This window comes from Lycium barbarum, chromosome 4, assembly GCF_019175385.1.
Source record: "Lycium barbarum isolate Lr01 chromosome 4, ASM1917538v2, whole genome shotgun sequence".
In the NCBI taxonomy this organism is placed as follows: domain Eukaryota; kingdom Viridiplantae; phylum Streptophyta; class Magnoliopsida; order Solanales; family Solanaceae; genus Lycium; species Lycium barbarum.
The window spans coordinates 85,392,894-85,411,228 of record NC_083340.1 but is presented as its reverse complement, the minus strand read 5'-3'; the positions used below and the strand labels follow the sequence as shown (position 1 = coordinate 85,411,228).

Below are 18,335 nucleotides of genomic sequence, written 5' to 3'. Positions count from 1 at the left end.
TTGAAACTTGGCTGATTTCTGTGTCAACTTTGTGAGTGGTGCATAAATAGAGGAAAAACCTTCAACGAATCTCCTGTAATAACCTGGTAAGCCTAGAAAGCTACGAACCTCTGTAGGAGTTGTGGGTCTTGGCCAAGTCTTCACGGCCTCAATCTTTTAACTATCCACTCGAATACCATCGGCTGCCACAATATGCCCTAAAAATGCCACTGAGTTCAGCCAGAACTCACATTTGGAAAACTTTGCAAACAATTCTCGAGTTCGAAGAACTCCAAGGACAATACGCAAATGATCCGCATGTTCTGCTTCGGATCTAGAATACACCAAAATATCATCAATGAATACGATTACAAATAAGTCCAGAAAGGACCTGAACACATTATTCATCAAATTCATAAATACCGCTGGCGCATTAGTTAGCCCAAATGACATCACCCGGAATTCAAAATGACCATATCTCGTTCTGAAGGCTGTCTTAGGGATATCTTTCTCCCAACTCTCACTTGATGATACCCGGACCTCAAATCAATCTTTGAAAACCATTTGGCGCCTTGCAATTGATCAAACAAGTCATCAATCCTTGGGAGAGGATATTTATTCTTAATCGTTACTTTATTCAATTGCCTATAATCAATGCACATTCTCAGGGAGCCATCTTTCTTTCGGACGAACAATACGGGAGCTCTCCACGGGGATGAACTAGGCCTAATGAAGCCTTTATCAAGCAAGTCATTCAATTGCTCCTTCAACTCTTTCAATTCTGCGGGTGCCATTCTATATGGAGGAATAGATATAGGTGTGGTGCCTGGCAACACATCAATGGTAAAATCAATCTCTCGTTCGGGCGGAAGGCCTGGAAGCTCTTCCGGGAACACATCCGGGAATTCATTCACCACTGGAACTGACTGTAGAGTCGGCGACTCAGCTTCTACATCTTGAACTTGTACTAGATGATAAATGCACCCTTTTGTGATCATTTTCCTTGCCTTTAGATAGGAAATAAACCTACCTTTTGGTGATGCCGTATTTCCTTTCCATTCTAACACTGGTTCTCCCGAAAACTGGAAACGAACCACCTTCATCCGGCAATCAACGTTGGCATAACAAGAAGCCAACCAATCCATGCCCATAATAACATCAAAGTCTACCATTTCTAGCTCATGTAAATCAATCATGGTACGACGGTCACAAATCATAACTACACAATCTCTATATACTCGGCTAGCTATCACCGATTCACCCACGGGTGTAGACACCTCAAAAGGTTTGATCGACTCCGGCTCAGCTATAAATTGACCCGCAATATAAGGAGTAACATATGATAATGTGGAGCCCGGATCAATCAAAGCATATACATCATGAGAGAATACCGATAATATACCTGTGACCACGTCAGGAGAAGACTCAAGATCTTGGCGTCCAGCCAAAGCATAGATACGGTGCTGAGGACCGCTAGTACTGGGAGCTCTCCCTCTGCCTCTACCATGGCCAACCGGCGCATGTGAACCTGGCCCCGTAGGGCGTACAGATGCCGAAGATCCGGCTATCGACCCTGATGGTTGGGTCCTACCTCTACCATGTACTGAGGGGCAATCACGCATAATATGGCCTGGTCGACCACATAAATAGCAAACGTCTGAACCCAATTGGCACTGACCCCAATGAACCGTCCCGCACTGGGAACATCGTGGCACGGATGGCCTTGACTGGCCTGAATCATCTCTAAACTGAGGTCCTGAATAACTCGGGCTCGGCCCTGAACGAGCAGGCCTATCAAATCTTTGGCCCGAAAACCGTGGAGGGGCACTGGTCATAGAATAGCCCGCATGTCTAGGGAACTGCTGCCTGTGTCCGCTTTGGGACTCACTCATTGGGCCTGAAGATCTGGCCCTCTTGTTATGTCCCCGATCTTGCTCACGTTCACCTCTTCGCTGTTGTAGGCTTTCTTCTAAGTTCTGAGCATGTTTCTGAATGCGTGCAATGTCCATACCGTCCTGAAGGGACGCAGTCAAGCATTTATCCATCAGATGGGGCCCTAGGCCCTTTACAAATCGGTGTACCCTGTCGCCTATATCTGCTACCATGGCCGAAGCATACCTGGCCAAGGAGTTAAAACGGAGGCTATACTCTAGGGCACTCATACTGCCTTGCCTCAAATTTAAGAATTTATCGGCCCTATCTCGCCGAACTTCTGGGGGCATATAATGACGGAGAAAAGCATCAACAAACTCTTGCCATACCGGGGGAGGTGCATTTTCTCCCCGTGAAGCCATCCATACCGTATACCACTGAATCGAGACATCTCCCAACCTATATGACGCTAACTCCACTGACTCGGTGTCCGAAGCATGTATCAATCGGAGCGTCCTTAGCATACCATCAATAAAGTCCTGGGGATCCTCCTCCGGTTTTGACTCAAAGAATTCTGGAGGGTTCAAAGTAATGAAATCACGGGCTCTTGCACTAACAGCCCTATCACCATACCCTGAACTGTGCCTCTGAGCCTGGGCCGCAACCAATTGAGTCAATAAAGTAATGGCCTCTTTTACATCTTGGCCCGAAGCATTTGGTGGAGGAGCTGGAGGTGCTGGAGCTAGGGCTGAGGCTCCCTCACGCTCCTCAGAGACGGGCACTGTCTGGGAGGACTGAGATTGAGCCGCACCCTGGGACTCACTTTCCTCTACTACCGGTGGCGGTGCTTTCTTAGCCCGCTTCTCTGCCACCGTCTTGCCCTTTTGGGCTGTCGTAGTCTTTCCCTTTTTAGGCATCTCTGAAATACACAACACACGATTTAGGAGCAAGAATTTCCTACATCATAGCTCTATCGCACGATTCTTATGAAGAAAGAAGGTCATTTATTCCTAAAATGTCCGCAGCTTCTTGTTTATAAGTGTGGCGCGCAACACACCCATAATCAAGACTCTACTAGACACGGCTCGTAGACACACCCTAGGACTGAACCGCTCTGATACCACTTTTTGTCACGACCCGACAAGGGGGCCGCGACGAGCACCCGGTGCTAGCCCACCCGGGCACCCCTTAGCTTACACTTATGCTTGCATCTAGGTGAGCCACATCATTAATCATACATCTCTAAGCATAAATCATACTAGTCCCCTTGGACGACAACATCTTTAATCATCATAGGCATCTGTGCCACAACAATGTACATGGGCCGACGAGGCCAACAAAATGACATACAAAATATAGGCCGACAAGGCCGGACATATCTAACTATATACACGTGACTACGATCCTCTAAGAGTATAACATATCACATGAGCGGGACAGGACCCCGCTATGCCCATAAATATATACACAAAAGAATAAGTACCCAAAAGCTACGGCTCCGAAAGAAATGGAGCTCTGCTATGCAATCTCTGAATAAGCAGCTATGGGTCAAGTCTGTCTCCCTGCGCACCTGCGGGCATGACGCAGCGTCCACAAACAAAAGGACGTCAGTACGAAGAATGTACTGAGTATGTAAAGCATGATCAACATCGATATATAAGCATAATGAACAACATATGAAATAGCATAGGAGGGGGAGACAATAATATCATCGTCATAGCACTTACCTGCCTTTCGTAGGACTTTCCATTTTTCATACGTATTTGTACACCTACGTCATCATCCGTATTCCATAACAGTACTCGTACCATACTTGTGCTCATATTCGTATACATGTCCTTATTCGTATTCTTATACATAGGCTTATCACATTCATATTCATATTATATACATAGTCATTTCATATACATAGCATTTACATAGCATACCCGACCTCATAGGATCGGTGTTTCATACATACTTGGCCAACCAAGGCTCAAGGTTACTCATACCTGGCCCTACTAAGGCTTCAGGGTTATTTGTACCATCTGCAAAGGTGTGCGCGCGTTTCGTAATCGTATACATACTTTATACATATTCATATTCATATACATATATCCTACCCGGCGTTATAAGCTCGGGGTGTCATTATAGCCCTTCATAGGCACATGTAAGTATAATAGCCCGTAGGCACCTTTAGCATCATTATTATTATCATCGTCATCACTATCATCATCATTTTCGCTACATCTATATCTTATGCTTACTCGTCATATGGGGTGCGTAGTACAATCGTAGCACATATCGAGGATCGTGAGCTTATGAGCTCGAAGTGTCAATCATTTGAATACAACATACTCATATAGAGGATTTAAGAGTTTGGCCAAGGAACCATGCCTTATGAAAGAAGGGTTAGCCTTACATACCTTTTCGTCGGACTATTCTACACTTGCACGCTTCCTTCCAATACTAGCGTCTATACCTTCATTAATATCATAACAATGGCCATTAGTCATTCACATTATCCACATTATCTAGATTCCTTAATTTGCCTCTAATTCACCCATATTCATGGTCATAACATCCAACTTCGTCCATTCGTCTAAAGTGTCTAGTTCATGATCTTAGTACCATTTATAATACATTCATATCACAACACAACAACATTCATGATTCAATTCAAACTATTCCTCAAAATGTCACTATTCATCATTCATGACCTACTTGACCATATTTTCTACAATCCATGTATTTCAACTCTTCGATACCTTAAACATCATGAAAAAATCATGAATCTTACCTTAGAAGTTGTAGGAACAAGCTTTGGTTAATAATACTCCACTTTGAGCAAAACCCTAGTTTTTCTCCATTTGGATTTCTTGACCTAGATGATCTTTGATGATGTTCTTACTCTTGATTCACCTTGTTTTATGTTGTTGATCCTCAAATATCCTTGAAAACTTGTATAATAAATGTAGAGAGAGGTTTTAGAGAGAAGTGGTGTAATGTTGTAATGAAATAAAACAAGTGTTGGTCCCTTTATTTAATGACTTGCAAAATCTGTGCTGAGGTGAACAGTGGTCGTCCATCATGGTTTACGGCCCGTATTGCAATTTACGGACCGTCCCTCGCGATCGTCTTTAACCATTTCCAGAACCAAAAGCTTTGGCTGCTTGCATGGTGATTTACGACCATGGTTTACGGGCCGTAAATCACTTTACGGTCCGTCCTCCAGGTCGTATTTTACCATTTCTCGACTGGCAGTAAGTTGAAGCCTTGCATGGCGGTTTACGACCTGCTAGTTTACGGACCGTATACCAGTTTACGGTCCGTCCTAGCACTGTACGACCACTGGGCAGTTGCAATTCTGCAACTTCCCATATTTCTTAGACTTCTCATTTTAATCACCCACGTCCATGCACATGCATTGCTCACCTTATATCTCATCTTAATTTAGCCAACTTTCTCATCTCACATCGGATACCTTCGAAATCTCGCCTAAGGTCATCAAAGTCGTTTCTTGCTCATGGACATCATGCACTCATACTTATCACTAGTTCGTTCACTTACGTACCAACGGAAAAATTTTCCGAGGTGTAACAGAGCCTCAAGATAACGGAAGTCTAAACATATCCTAATCATGAAATTAGAATCAAGAAGAACATCATTCAAACCTTACTTATGTTCAAGACCCAAATGCCAACCTATGGAATGGGGTTTATGAACTAGAAAGAGAATAAGGGATCTATAGGTCTCAACATGAAATTAGTGTTCTAGGTGATCAATTCCCATCAATAATAAGCTATGAGAACTAACAAATCACTTAAATTCGGGTTCTAGGCAAAACCCCCAAATATGGCTATAAACCCTAATTTCTAATTACATAAATTAGCCACTAATTATGAATGAATCATGCAATAATAGATTCTAATCATCAATTCCATGCTTAATGAAGCTAACCCAATCAATAAATCAAGATTTAATAGCCTATAATGAATAACCCATTGAACCTTCTTTTAATTCTCAAGTTCTTAATGAAACTAGTATGATTAATGGATTTCGAAGATGATTAATGGAATGTGGAATAGCAATGAAGATGGAAGGACTTACCACAATGATTTTCCCCCAAGAAATGCCTTTAAATGCTCCCAATAGCTCTATTTGCGGAATGGTAATGAATGATGAACTTAGGATTTTTAACACTCATTTAATGAATCTAACTGCCCGTCACCGCTTCCGCGCCCACTCTACCGCTTCACCGATGCTTCTTCAACGGTCTCCTGACCGCTTCAGCAGTCCTACCAATTCACACTTGGCCGCTACAGCGGCAGGGCTACCGCTGCCGCGGTCCTGGTGCCGCCATAGCGGGCACTAGACACCAGAATCCCCCAAGTTCCACAATCTCAACCCGAAATCCCGACTATCACCCGAGGCCATCTGCTCACATACCATATATGCAGACATACATAAAAACACGCTACGAACGCACTCGTGTCCTCGGAATTCCCAACGGAGGTCTCGTTGACCGAGCCAATCCCCATACTTCAAAACCAACTTCCCAACCTGAGTCTCAAAATGCACCCGAGTGCATTGGGAACCAAACCGAATATACACACAAGTTCTAAAAGACCATCCGGACCTCTTAGAATCGACGAATTCCCGAAAAAGATCTGTTTACCCAAAAGTCAACTTTGAGTCAACTCTTTTTAGCTTTAAGCCCAAATTTCTCAAAAAGTCACCCAAATCATATCCAAAAACCTCGGGAAGCGTGTCAATGGTCTCCTTGGTTCAAATGTGAGCTAAACAAGCTCCGGAAGGGTCAAAAATATTGAAAAGACTATAACGACCAAACGAGTCGTTATAGTTTTTAAGTCAATATTTCATCCGTCGTAAATTAACAATCATTTTATCTAAGAATTATTATCCCCAAATAATTATTACTGTAGAAATTCAAGATTAAAATTTGCAATTATTTTCAACTATATCCGTATAGTTCTTTTAAAATTGCTCAATTCTCAAAAAGACATTTAATAAACAGCGGTAACTCAGTAAATAATATCTTGTACTTATTATTTTTATTAATGAGAGTGAAAAGAACTAAAACAACAATTAAAATGGGATAGAGTGAGTATTTTCTTAAGGGGCGTGCAATAAACACGACAAGTAAAATGGATCGGAAAGAATACTTTATTAATGTACTTTAATTATTATTTATGGATATCCTTATAAGATTATTATTAGATTAATTTGTGTAAAGAAGCTAACCAATGTTATAAATATAGTAATATAAACTTGAAGTCATTGAGAATTTTTGTTTTACTATATGATTCTAGAAGATAAACAAATGAGTTTTGCAAAAAACTCTTCCACGGGAAATTATAATTTAAATTAAAACTTAATAAACACCGAAAATAAATTTATTTCTATCAATAACTAAGAAATTACATGCTCACAAATTCATAAAAATGCCAACGTTTTTCGATTTATGATATTCATCAAGTTGTAATTAGTAACATATTTTAAATTAGGTTATTTTACAAAATAGTGAATCACTTGTGTCCCTTTCGTACTTTCTAATTCTCCAGCTACACTTCCTTCCTTAGAAATAATTTTTTACTTAAGCTTATCCAATCATGTGATTAAAAACTTTAATAATTATGAAGACTTGTGAACAAGACATGTTTAACATGCCACTAGATGATATTAATTATGAAATGAAAGAAATGTGATACAAATTATACTTTTCTTAATTTAAAATACCATTTCTATATTTTGAGCGCACGAGCCTAATGAAACTAGTATAGTATATAGGAAAAATTACTTGATGTAAGCTTCTTCTAAAAGGTAATTATTGATAATAACTACCTTTTGCAACAATTACATTTTGTAGCTATATTTTCATTTCGTAGCTACATGATACGTCAAGCAATCATGGCTAGAGTGGTTATTGGGTGTGGGCTCTACCCCTGCCCCCGCAGGTTCGAACCTATATTTGGCTCATATGTCTTGTATCCCATGTATTTGGCTTATATATCTTGTATCTCATATGTATTTGGCTCATTTTTGCTTATTTTCTTGTATCTGAAATACATTCAGATATACAAGACATATGATTCAAATACATATGAGATACATTTAAATACAGTGAATACATTCAACTTCGCGGCAACTCAACTACATTCAAATACACGTGACATTAGATAAGGTTGAATACAACTAAATAATTTCAAATATAGTCAAATACAGTAAAAATATCTAATAGTAGCTACAAATTGTAAATATTAAAAGGATAATTATGTAGGACTAATTGCTCCTAAAAGGCTGATATTTATGTAAGTTGTCCTGATATTTATGTAAGTTGTCCTGATATATATACACATTAAATAAGTATTAAGTAAGATAGAATAGGCTGGATCCTCGTTTCCATCGATCATTTCTTCCCTTTGTCTCAGTTTTCCTAAAGTCCCGAAAACCCCTTCTTCTATCCCCATTTCTTCCTTTGCGACTGAGTGCCTTTCATACATATAGGTTTCTATTTCTTGCTATTTTATTGAATCCTCAAATCTTGTAATCATATCAGCTTTATTTCACATTTCCTCTTGTATTAATCTTGATTTTGATCCACTGCTTACTCACACTCGGTCACCCACTTTATTTGCTTATGTTTGATATACTTTCGGTTTTTGATCTTATATGACATTTTGGGTCCTGAATTACACAGTCTTCTTGGTTATTTGTCATAGACATAGTAATTACTACATGGATTCATGTTAATTGCTGTATGATTTGATCCCCAAGTCAGACACTACTAGGCATTTAGCAGACTAACCTTAGACTAGGATGTAGAAAAGGAAGAAAGATAGTTGTATTTTATTTTCTTGTGGCTTAATCCGCCTTTTTACTGACAAGAGAATGTTCTTTTCCCTGTTTAGATTCTCAGTGCAACTGTAGTCATCCTAGCTTTAAATGTCAACTGTATAGGCCCAGAACTAAGCTGATTAACATTTTGTTCCAGATGGCTTCCACAATATTCTCTCTAGCTTCTGCCACTCCATCAGCTTCATTTTCCTTGCAAGATAATCTCAAGGTAATATATCTCATCACTTGCCCTATCTTAGACTGTTCCTAATTCATGCCATTGTTTGTGTTTGAGCAGTCAAAGCTGAAGCTTGGGACTTCTGCCTTTTTCGGGAAGGACTTTGTGAAGGCAAAGGTAGGAGCTTTGTGTTGTTTTGCTGAGAGGCAACAGCTTTACTGTTGTAGGGCAACTCCTAGTAGGTTCTTTCCTTTAGAGTATACAAAAGAAGAGTTCAATTGGGAGTGGGATGATTTCCATACAAATGAACAGGATGATCCTATCATGCTTCGTAAATCAACTCCAGAACTTATCATTATGTCAGCACTACTAATTCGTTGGATCAGTTTAACAACATTTTGGATTATAACATTCAATTCAAAGAGGGTTCAATAAAATCTCTATTTCTGTTTTGTTATCATTGAAACAATGAGCTTTTTAATGAGCTCAAAGGCTGTAATTGATCCTCCCACTCACCTTGAAATGGGCACAGTAGGGAAAGACAAAGAAAACAAGCTCAGACAGATTGCTTATTTATATTGCAACAATATCCAAACCCAAGGGGAGGGAGGAGCATGAACCAAAGATATGATTTTATAACTTTCTGAATTGGGATCTCTTATATTAAAATCTGATGTTTCTCTCTTTTTGTTTTCCAGTCAAATGGTCGGACTACTATGACTGTTGCTGTTAACGTCTCTCGATTTGAGGGAATAACAATGGCTCCTCCTGACCCCATTCTTGGAGTCTCTGAAGCATTCAAGGCTGATACAAACGAACTGAAACTTAACCTTGGAGTTGGGGCTTACCGCACGGAGGATCTTCAACCATATGTCCTCAACGTTGTTAAGAAAGTAAGTTCTTCATCTCTTGTTTAAGCTCTAGTAATTTGTAAATTATGAATGAATTGCCTTGTCCCATGGGTTCATCTTTAAATATTGTTGTAATTTTCCATAGTTTTTCATCTGAATGATGAGGAAATTACTTTTCTGTAGGCGGAGAACCTTATGCTGGAGAGAGGAGACAACAAAGAGGTACTTGATATACTAAATTCATCTTTTGGCCTTGACTAGCTTTATGTGGTCGAATTTCTTTCTTATTTTTATCCATGGACACATAGTATCTTCCGATAGAAGGTTTGGCTGCATTCAACAAAGTCACAGCAGAGTTGTTGTTTGGGGCAGATAACCCGGTGATTCAGCAACAAAGGGTAGGTTTTTTGCTCATAGTGAAAGAGTATCCTGGAACATGTAGATTCATTTTCCATGGATTATGTTCTGCGTGACGTTATTTGTTTCTTGTTCAGGTGGCTACTATCCAAGGTCTATCAGGAACTGGGTCGTTGCGTATTGCTGCAGCACTGATAGAGCGTTACTTCCCTGGCTCTAAGGTTTTGATATCATCTCCAACATGGGGTGCGTATATCGTGCTTTTGGATTAATTTGGGTGAATTTCATCATACTGAATTTTACCGTTATGTTTTGCAGGAAATCATAAAAACATTTTCAATGATGCTAGGGTGCCTTGGTCTGAATATCGTTATTATGATCCCAAAACGGTTGGACTTGATTTTGCTGGGATGATAGAAGATATAAAGGTTATTGTCGTCCTCACATTGTCATCTTTGTGGTTGAGATTGTAAAGTAGTAGTGAGCACTGTCTTTTTCCGTTCTCCACAAGTCCATTGACTTGTGGGGCCTTTGTATGTGGGACAAGCTCTGACTTTCAGTAGTTGAAGCCTGATGCAGAGATGCATTATTCATTCTAGAAGCATTGTATCTCCCGGATGCTTTTTCTGTTTGGCGGTGCTCTTCCTTCCGATGTTTGTATTGATCCATATCTCTGCTAAATAATTTACATGTAGTCAGAAAAAGCATGCAAGATTTGCACCCTTGACACTGACGTGTGTGTGTTGCTTTTCTTTTCTTTCTATTTCTTGGTAGGAGTGGCTTGGTTCTTTCAATGTGAGCAGTCATCCTGAAATGGAAAATCAGAGGAGCTTGCTGCTCACACTCTACTTAGAGAAAGTTTGGTATTTTTTAGGTTGTGAAAGGGCACCCTTTATCTTATGCTGTGGGAAAGGAATCAAAGGCAACGAGCCAAACTCAGTTGTATTTAGGAAGACCTCTACCCTCCCCTATGGGTTCACCCGTGAGGGTAATGCCTTAAACGTCCTTTTATGAGCCTCTGACAATAGACTCGACCCCAATTTTGATGGGGAAGGATTGGTCATCTTCTAGCTTACTCTTGTCTCCTCCACCCCCTAGATTCAGATTCGACTATTGAGTCTTTCAACATTTAATCAATTTAACCCGTTGAATATGTGTTCCGTATTCAAATTCATTTGAAGTGACTGAATAAAATTGAGAAAATATTTTTTCTTGTGAGGATGTAATATGCAAAAAGTTGGCTGCACTGTCTCCTTTTAGGTCTTGAGTTCCTATGTTGGCGTGAAATTTTATTTCTCTACATTATCTCGCAAGTCAAATATCCAGTACTAGATGTCTTTGCTATGTCTTACATGTGTATGTGCAGTCTTGTTGGCCCTCCTTGCTCTTCTTCCCACATTAAAAAAGAGTCTCTGAGGGAAACTTTTTTTTTTTTTTTCCTTCCCGTTCTTGTGTGAGTCATTGACAAAATGTAATGGTATTACTTGTTTATAGGCTGCCCCAGAAGGATCATTTATCTTGCTCCACGGCTGTGCACACAACCCAACTGGTATTGATCCCACACCTGAACAGTGGGAAAAGCTTGCTGATGTAATTCAGGAGAAGAACCACATTCCATTTTTTGATGTTGCCTACCAGGTAATCTGTGCTGAACCCAAAAACTTTCATTTGTGAAGCTGTAAAATTTCAAGTTTCTTAGAAGTTTAAATTGTGCGTCTCTTTCTCTGTGTGTGTGTGTGTGTGTGTGTGTCTGTGTGTGTGTGAGAGAGAGAGAGAGAGAGGAAATAAGAGATTGTTTCGAAATAGGGAAAGCTCTTTCTAATTTCATTTCTTCTTTTGATGTAAGGAGAGTGTACCTTGCTGTAATGATAGATGAAGTTGGTTAAGCCGCTTTATACTTATTTTTTGCCACTGTCTTGGTGTTTATCAATGAAATTTACTGATTTTGAAAAAATGAATTTCTACAGTGAAATTATTAGAACAAGGTCATTATATTCAGATATTTGCACTGGACATCTGTATTCTATAACAATCTAGATGCCTCATCTAATCTACATGCTACACTGCAGGGATTTGCAAGTGGCAGCCTTGACGAAGATGCCTCATCTGTGAGATTGTTTGCTGCACGTGGTATGGAGCTTTTGGTTGCTCAATCATATAGTAAAAATCTGGGTCTCTATGGAGAAAGGATTGGAGCTATTAATGTTCTTTGCTCATCTGCTGATGCCGCGACAAGGTAAAGTGGCCAACATTAAAAGTCTCATAGTTCTCCTCTATATTTGGAAAATGATGTTGCACTGAAGATTTTGGTTAAATCATAATGCCATTTCTTTATGTTCCTTATGTAGAGTTCTTTCTGGGCAAACTATACATCACAGCCGGATGAGAAGCTTTAATCCCTTTTTCTTTTGTTGCTTTCGACAATGGTTATTGTGCTGCCTTGTGCGTAGCCCCGCTAACTTGAAATCCGTTCCAAAAAAGTATCTCCCCTGGCTATAACTATATATGCAAAAAAAAGGTTTGTTGTTTTCCTCCATATGCCAATGCTGACTTTATTTATTTAAAAAAAAAAACCCATCTTCCCTTCCTGGTAAACATAGAACGACAATGAAAGCTATTCAGTGGGTTTAGATGACATGCTAACCACAATGTTGCTGAAATGGTGAGATTAGGTCATACTGTCTCATAGCCAAAACAGATAGAGATGTCGAACTTGTTGGTCTTGGTCACTACCCAGTGTAATCCCACAATAGTGGGGTCTGGGGAGGGTAAGATGTACGCAGCCTTACCCCTACCTGGGTAGGGAGGCTGTTTCCGATTGACCCTCGGCAACCCTCCTCCTTTATCCGGGCTTGGGACCGGCAATGTGAGCGAGCTCACACAGGCGGAGTTAGATGTCGAACTTGTTATGTCCTTTTATTTCTATTTGAAAACTGTGGTGTTTGGGCCAACTTAAACTCACCTTGACTATTCCACCGGATGTCTGCATCCTCTACCAATACAAGTAATGTGTAACTTTGCCAACAAAAACTGAGGGATATGAGAAAAACCACCTTAACATTTTGACTCTGCTGTGTTTTAACCCTTGTTATGTCTTGATGAGCTGATAGAATAAGAATAAGCATTTTCCTTGCTTTGTAATCAATGGTTCCTTATAAAATGCCAAGTACCAGATGCTGTCCTTTGCTTTGATATTCTTACTTTGTACATATGCTCTCTCCTATCATCTGAGCCCATGGCCTGAGTGGATTTTATGTGGGTGAACCAATAGAATTATTTGCTTAATTTTACCTACTAATAAATGCATCTCTACTAACTCACAGGGTGAAAAGCCAGCAAAAAAGGCTTGCTCGACCCATGTACTCCAACCCCCCCATTCACGGTGCTAAAATTGTTGCCAATGTCGTTGGAACTCCTGAGCTCTTCAGTGAATGGAAACAAGAGATGGAAATGATGGCAGGAAGGATAAAGAGCGTGAGACAGAAGCTATATGATAGCATCTCCGCCAAGGATAAGAGTGGAAAGGACTGGTCATTCATTCTGAAGCAGATTGGAATGTTCTCCTTCACAGGCCTCAACAAAGCTCAGGTAAAGTCCCGTGAATTAAGTTCTTGCTTCATCGCAATATGCTTAAATTCAATTTTATTTGGTCAACATGTTTCTGGCCTTGATCATTCATCACATAGCACGTTCTTCACTCAGCACTTATTTTCAGGAAGACATTCTTTCCTTCCTTTCTGACCGATTTTTTAAGTTCAATATGCAAAAGATAGTGCAGTGAGAGTCTCCTTGCCAGGGGCGGAGCTAGCCCTTCGGGCATGGGTTCGGCCGAACCCAGTAGCTTTGGTCCGAACCATATATTTGTATTAATTTTTTGTCAAATATGTACAAATTATTAATTTAGAACCCAGTAACTTTAAAGAATTAGAACTCTGAACCCACAAGCTTCAAATTCTGGCTCCGCTTCTGTCCTTGGGACTATAACTATCGAGTGGAGTATCAACTGTTTATAGATTTCTTTCCCTATACCTGCATTTCTGGTGGTCATTCTATTTCCCACTCTTCTTGGCTACGCAGAGCGAGAACATGAGCAATAAATGGCATGTGTACATGACAAAAGATGGAAGGATATCTTTGGCTGGATTATCGGCTGCTAAATGTGAATATCTTGCAGATTCCATCATTGACTCATACTACAATGTGAGCTAAAAATCTTGGATTGTGAGAGTAGTTTTGATAGTAATATCTGCAGGAATTTCAATGTGTACATCATTCTTCCTGTTGAGCACGTGATCCTCTTAAATATTGTAATAATAGTTTCAGGCTTTCAGCTTGTCTGCGGTTTGCAGATTTATATCTGTATGAACCATGAAGCAAATTTTGACAATTTCTAAACAGTGGATTCTGAAATAATTAAGGGAAATGTTTTTCCAGAGCAATGCTAGAGTAAATATCTTACTCTGGAGCTTGTCAGCTCTTCAACTATAATTTTTGCCGACACTAGATCGATCAAGGGCCCGTTTATTTTTATTAAAATTGAGACGTATGAATCTGAGTAAGATGTATTAAGGTTTGAATACTAAATAATTAAAATTGTTTGTTTTCTCAACATTTGATTGTATAAACTCGTATTTATTTTTAAACTAGTTTTAGCATGTGTGCATCGCGTTGTATAAAACGCATACGAGGAGAACAAATGTTGGAAAATAGAAATTGACGTTAAATTAAATGCAATTTTTTATTTAATGATGAAAATCTATTTCAAGAGAAGGAATTGAAATTAGTGTAATAACAAATAATTAATGTCTAAGAAAAACAAGTTACCAATAATCGATTAATTGCCAAACCTGCGAAAAGAAAATTTAATACATTATCCTAGACCCAACTTTGCACTCGATACTGTAGCAGACAATCTTTCAATATATATATTTTTATGATGTGATATTGATTGCTCGAACTTCAATTCCTGATGATATAAAAAATCTTTCTCATTAGATTTTTGAGGTAGATTTTATGTCTAACAAAAGAAATAACACTTTGTTTGGATGGTTGTTACGCTTATTGTTTCATAATGTATCGTATTATATTATATTGTGTTGTACTATATTGTTCTGATGAATACATCGTTTGGATTGATCGTTTCGTTACATAATGTCAGACATCAACAATTTGAAAGATAAACCTACAAGAAAAGTAGAGTACGGTGTAGAGCTATCATAAAAGGGTAGGATAAAGGATAAAATATGATTATTAGATAATAAGTAAAAACAAAATGAGAAAAAATAAATAAAGTAACGACGCGATAACACCAAAATGGTCGTTTCATAAAATGAGATTTTTCGTCGTTATACGATACAATATAATTAAGGTAACAATCAAAATAAACATTGTATTTGAATTAACAATACAATACAATAGGGAACAACCATCCAAACAAGCTTGTAAGTGAAAGTAAGCGAAGTGAAAATTATACATCACCAGTACAAAGATAGAGAACAAAAAACATCAACAATCAAGAAAATCGACAAAATCCTATTTATTCCAACAACTGAAACTATAAATATGAAATTTTGAAATAAAGGATATTCTATCTGGAAAACTCCTGATAACCATATGATGTCGTGATCAGAAGAACCTTTGCAAATTAAGGTTGGTTGTCCTCTGGTAAACCAAAAAAACGTTTTGGATCCAAGAAGTCTTCTCAAACAGTGCCCAACATTAACAAAGAGATGAGAAACAAAATATACAGTAGATATAATTTTGTCATGAAAATCAAGAACTCAAAGCTATTGTCAACAATACATGAAAAAGTTACTTTAAACTCAATACATGAAAAAGTTACTTTAAACTGTGTAGAAGAATCCTTCGTACGATAAATATTTTTCACTTACGGAAAGAATTGAAAGTTAACAGGGAGGAGACTATTTAACCTAGAGTTATCAATGAGAGAGACCTGGAAAAGCATCTAATATATATAGTTGACATTGTTTTTGAAATTCAACTATTTTTTTCCTTTTGGGCACTGAATAATGAACATCAAAAAATTAGTATTTTATCAAAACTCTAGTTCTTGTTAAGGAATTATTAAGCTGCCAAACAAAGAAAAAGTATGAATTCAAATTCAAGGAATTACTTGCACGTTCAAAGCCTGAAATTGAGGATACATATGTTTCAATGCAATAAGCAGAGGACAAATTTCATTTGTCGTAACTTTAATATGGTAAACGTACCTTAGTTGATTTAGATTCAAATATTAGGCAAAGGTAGATATTACAATTTTGGAAAGATCCGAATACAAGTTTAATAGTACAAATTAGGATTCAAATAAGGAAAGATTTGATGACCAAAATCTATATATATATATATATATATATATATATATATATATAAAAGGAGAGTAGTCTAGCTTAATATTAAGCCAAGTGGCGTAATATGAACAAGCCACTTGACAACAAATTCTATTTGCATTAATTATTAAAGAAGTTATTAATTGTAGTTCAACATATTACCTAATTTAATAATCTACTACTAATAATAATTAATATATATATATATATATATATATATATATAAAAGGAGAGTAGTCTAGCTTAATATTAAGTCAAGTGGCGTAATATGAACAATCCACTTGGCAACAAATTTTATTTGCATTAATTATTAAAGAAGTTATTAATTGTAGTTCAAAATATTACCTAATTTAATAATCTACTACTACTAATAATAATAATAATTAATACTAATAATAATAATAATAATAATAATAATAATAATAATTATTATTATTATTATTATTATTATTATTATTATTATTATAACTCACGTAATATACTCATATGATATTATCAACACATAGTAGTAGTTGTTGTTAATAATAATAATAATAAAAATAATAATGAACTCACCTAATATACTCATACGATATTAACAACACATAGTAGTAGAGTTGTTAATATTATTATGATTATTATTATTATTATTATTCTTATTATTATTATTATTATTATTATTATTATTATTATCTATATCTATATATAAAAAAAAAAGAGTAGTCTAGCTTAATATTAAGGCAAGTGGCGTAACATGAATAAGCCACTTGGCAACAAAATTCTATTTGCATTAATTATTAAAGAGGTTATTAATTGTAGTTCAAAGTATTACCTAATTTAATAATCTACTACTACTACTACTAATAATAATAATAATAATATCTATCTATCTATCTATCTATCTATCTATCTATATATATATATATATATATATATATATATATGATTATTAGATAATATTAATTGTAGTTCAAAGTTGTTACACCTCGGAAAAAAACAATCTTCTGTTGGTACGCAAGTGAATGAACTAGTGATGAGTACGAGCGTACGATGTTTCCGCGAGTAAGAAATAACACTTGACGACCCTAAGTAAGATTCTGAAGGCAATTGCAATAAGAGATAGGCTATGCTCCATAATGAATAATTATAGGTTCTGAAAATGAGAAAAGTTGCAGATTTGCACTTTGGCCAGTGGTCGTAAAATGAAATACGGACCGTAAAGTGGTATACGGTCCGTAAACGGCCATGTCGTATTGTGGCTTCCAAAACTTCAAACTTTCTGCCAAATGATCAAATGGTTAAATACGACCTGGAATACGGACCGTAAAGTGGTTTACGGCCCGTAAACCATGATCGTAAATCACCATGTCCCAGCCTGAGTTTCTGGTTCTGTTATGATTAAATACGACCATGAAGGACGGTCAGGAAACTGGAATACGGACCGTAAACCAAGTTTACGACCACTGTGCGCTTCAAATCAGATTTTTATGTCATTAAATAAGGGGACCAAGGCTTATTTCATTTCACTTCTACATCACACCCCTTCTCTCTAGAACATCTCTCTACATATATTGCACAAGAATTCAAGGATATTTGGTGATCAACAACATAAATCAAGGGAATCAAGTGCAAGAAAACCATCAAGATCATCCAAGGTCAAGAAATCCAAATGGAGATAAACTAGGGTTTTGTTCAAAGTGGAGTATTATCAACTAAAGCTTGTTCCTACAACATTTAAGGTAAGATTCAGGATATTTCTATGTTGTTTAAGGTAGTTAAGAGTTGAAATACTTGGATTGTAGAAGGGTATAGGAAAATGAGTCATGAATATGGAATAGTGTCATTTTGAGAAATAGTATGAATTGAGTTATGGGTCTTGATGTATTGTGATGTAAATACGATATAAATGATGTTGAGAACATGAGATGAACAATG

At 37.5% G+C, this 18,335-nt stretch overlaps 1 protein-coding gene across 2 annotated transcripts; it reads left to right on the top strand.

Annotated features, from left to right (window-relative positions):
* Positions 1 to 8,200: 8,200 nt before the first annotated feature.
* Positions 8,201 to 14,513, top strand: LOC132636128 (aspartate aminotransferase, chloroplastic). Of its 2 annotated transcripts, none has more exons than XM_060352835.1 (12): positions 8,201 to 8,358; positions 8,846 to 8,917; positions 8,987 to 9,043; positions 9,565 to 9,759; positions 9,901 to 9,939; positions 10,026 to 10,115; positions 10,212 to 10,320; positions 10,393 to 10,502; positions 11,569 to 11,712; positions 12,144 to 12,310; positions 13,398 to 13,662; positions 14,152 to 14,513. In XM_060352835.1, exons 2-12 carry the CDS (start codon positions 8,846 to 8,848, stop codon positions 14,281 to 14,283), a joined length of 1,380 nt encoding a protein of 459 aa, XP_060208818.1. In that variant the 5' UTR covers positions 8,201 to 8,358; the 3' UTR covers positions 14,284 to 14,513. The 2 variants fall into 2 exon arrangements, with proteins under 2 accessions (XP_060208818.1, XP_060208819.1); XM_060352836.1 differs by lacking the exon at positions 8,201 to 8,358 and adding an exon at positions 8,375 to 8,397.
* The last annotated feature ends 3,822 nt before the right edge of the window (positions 14,514 to 18,335 follow it).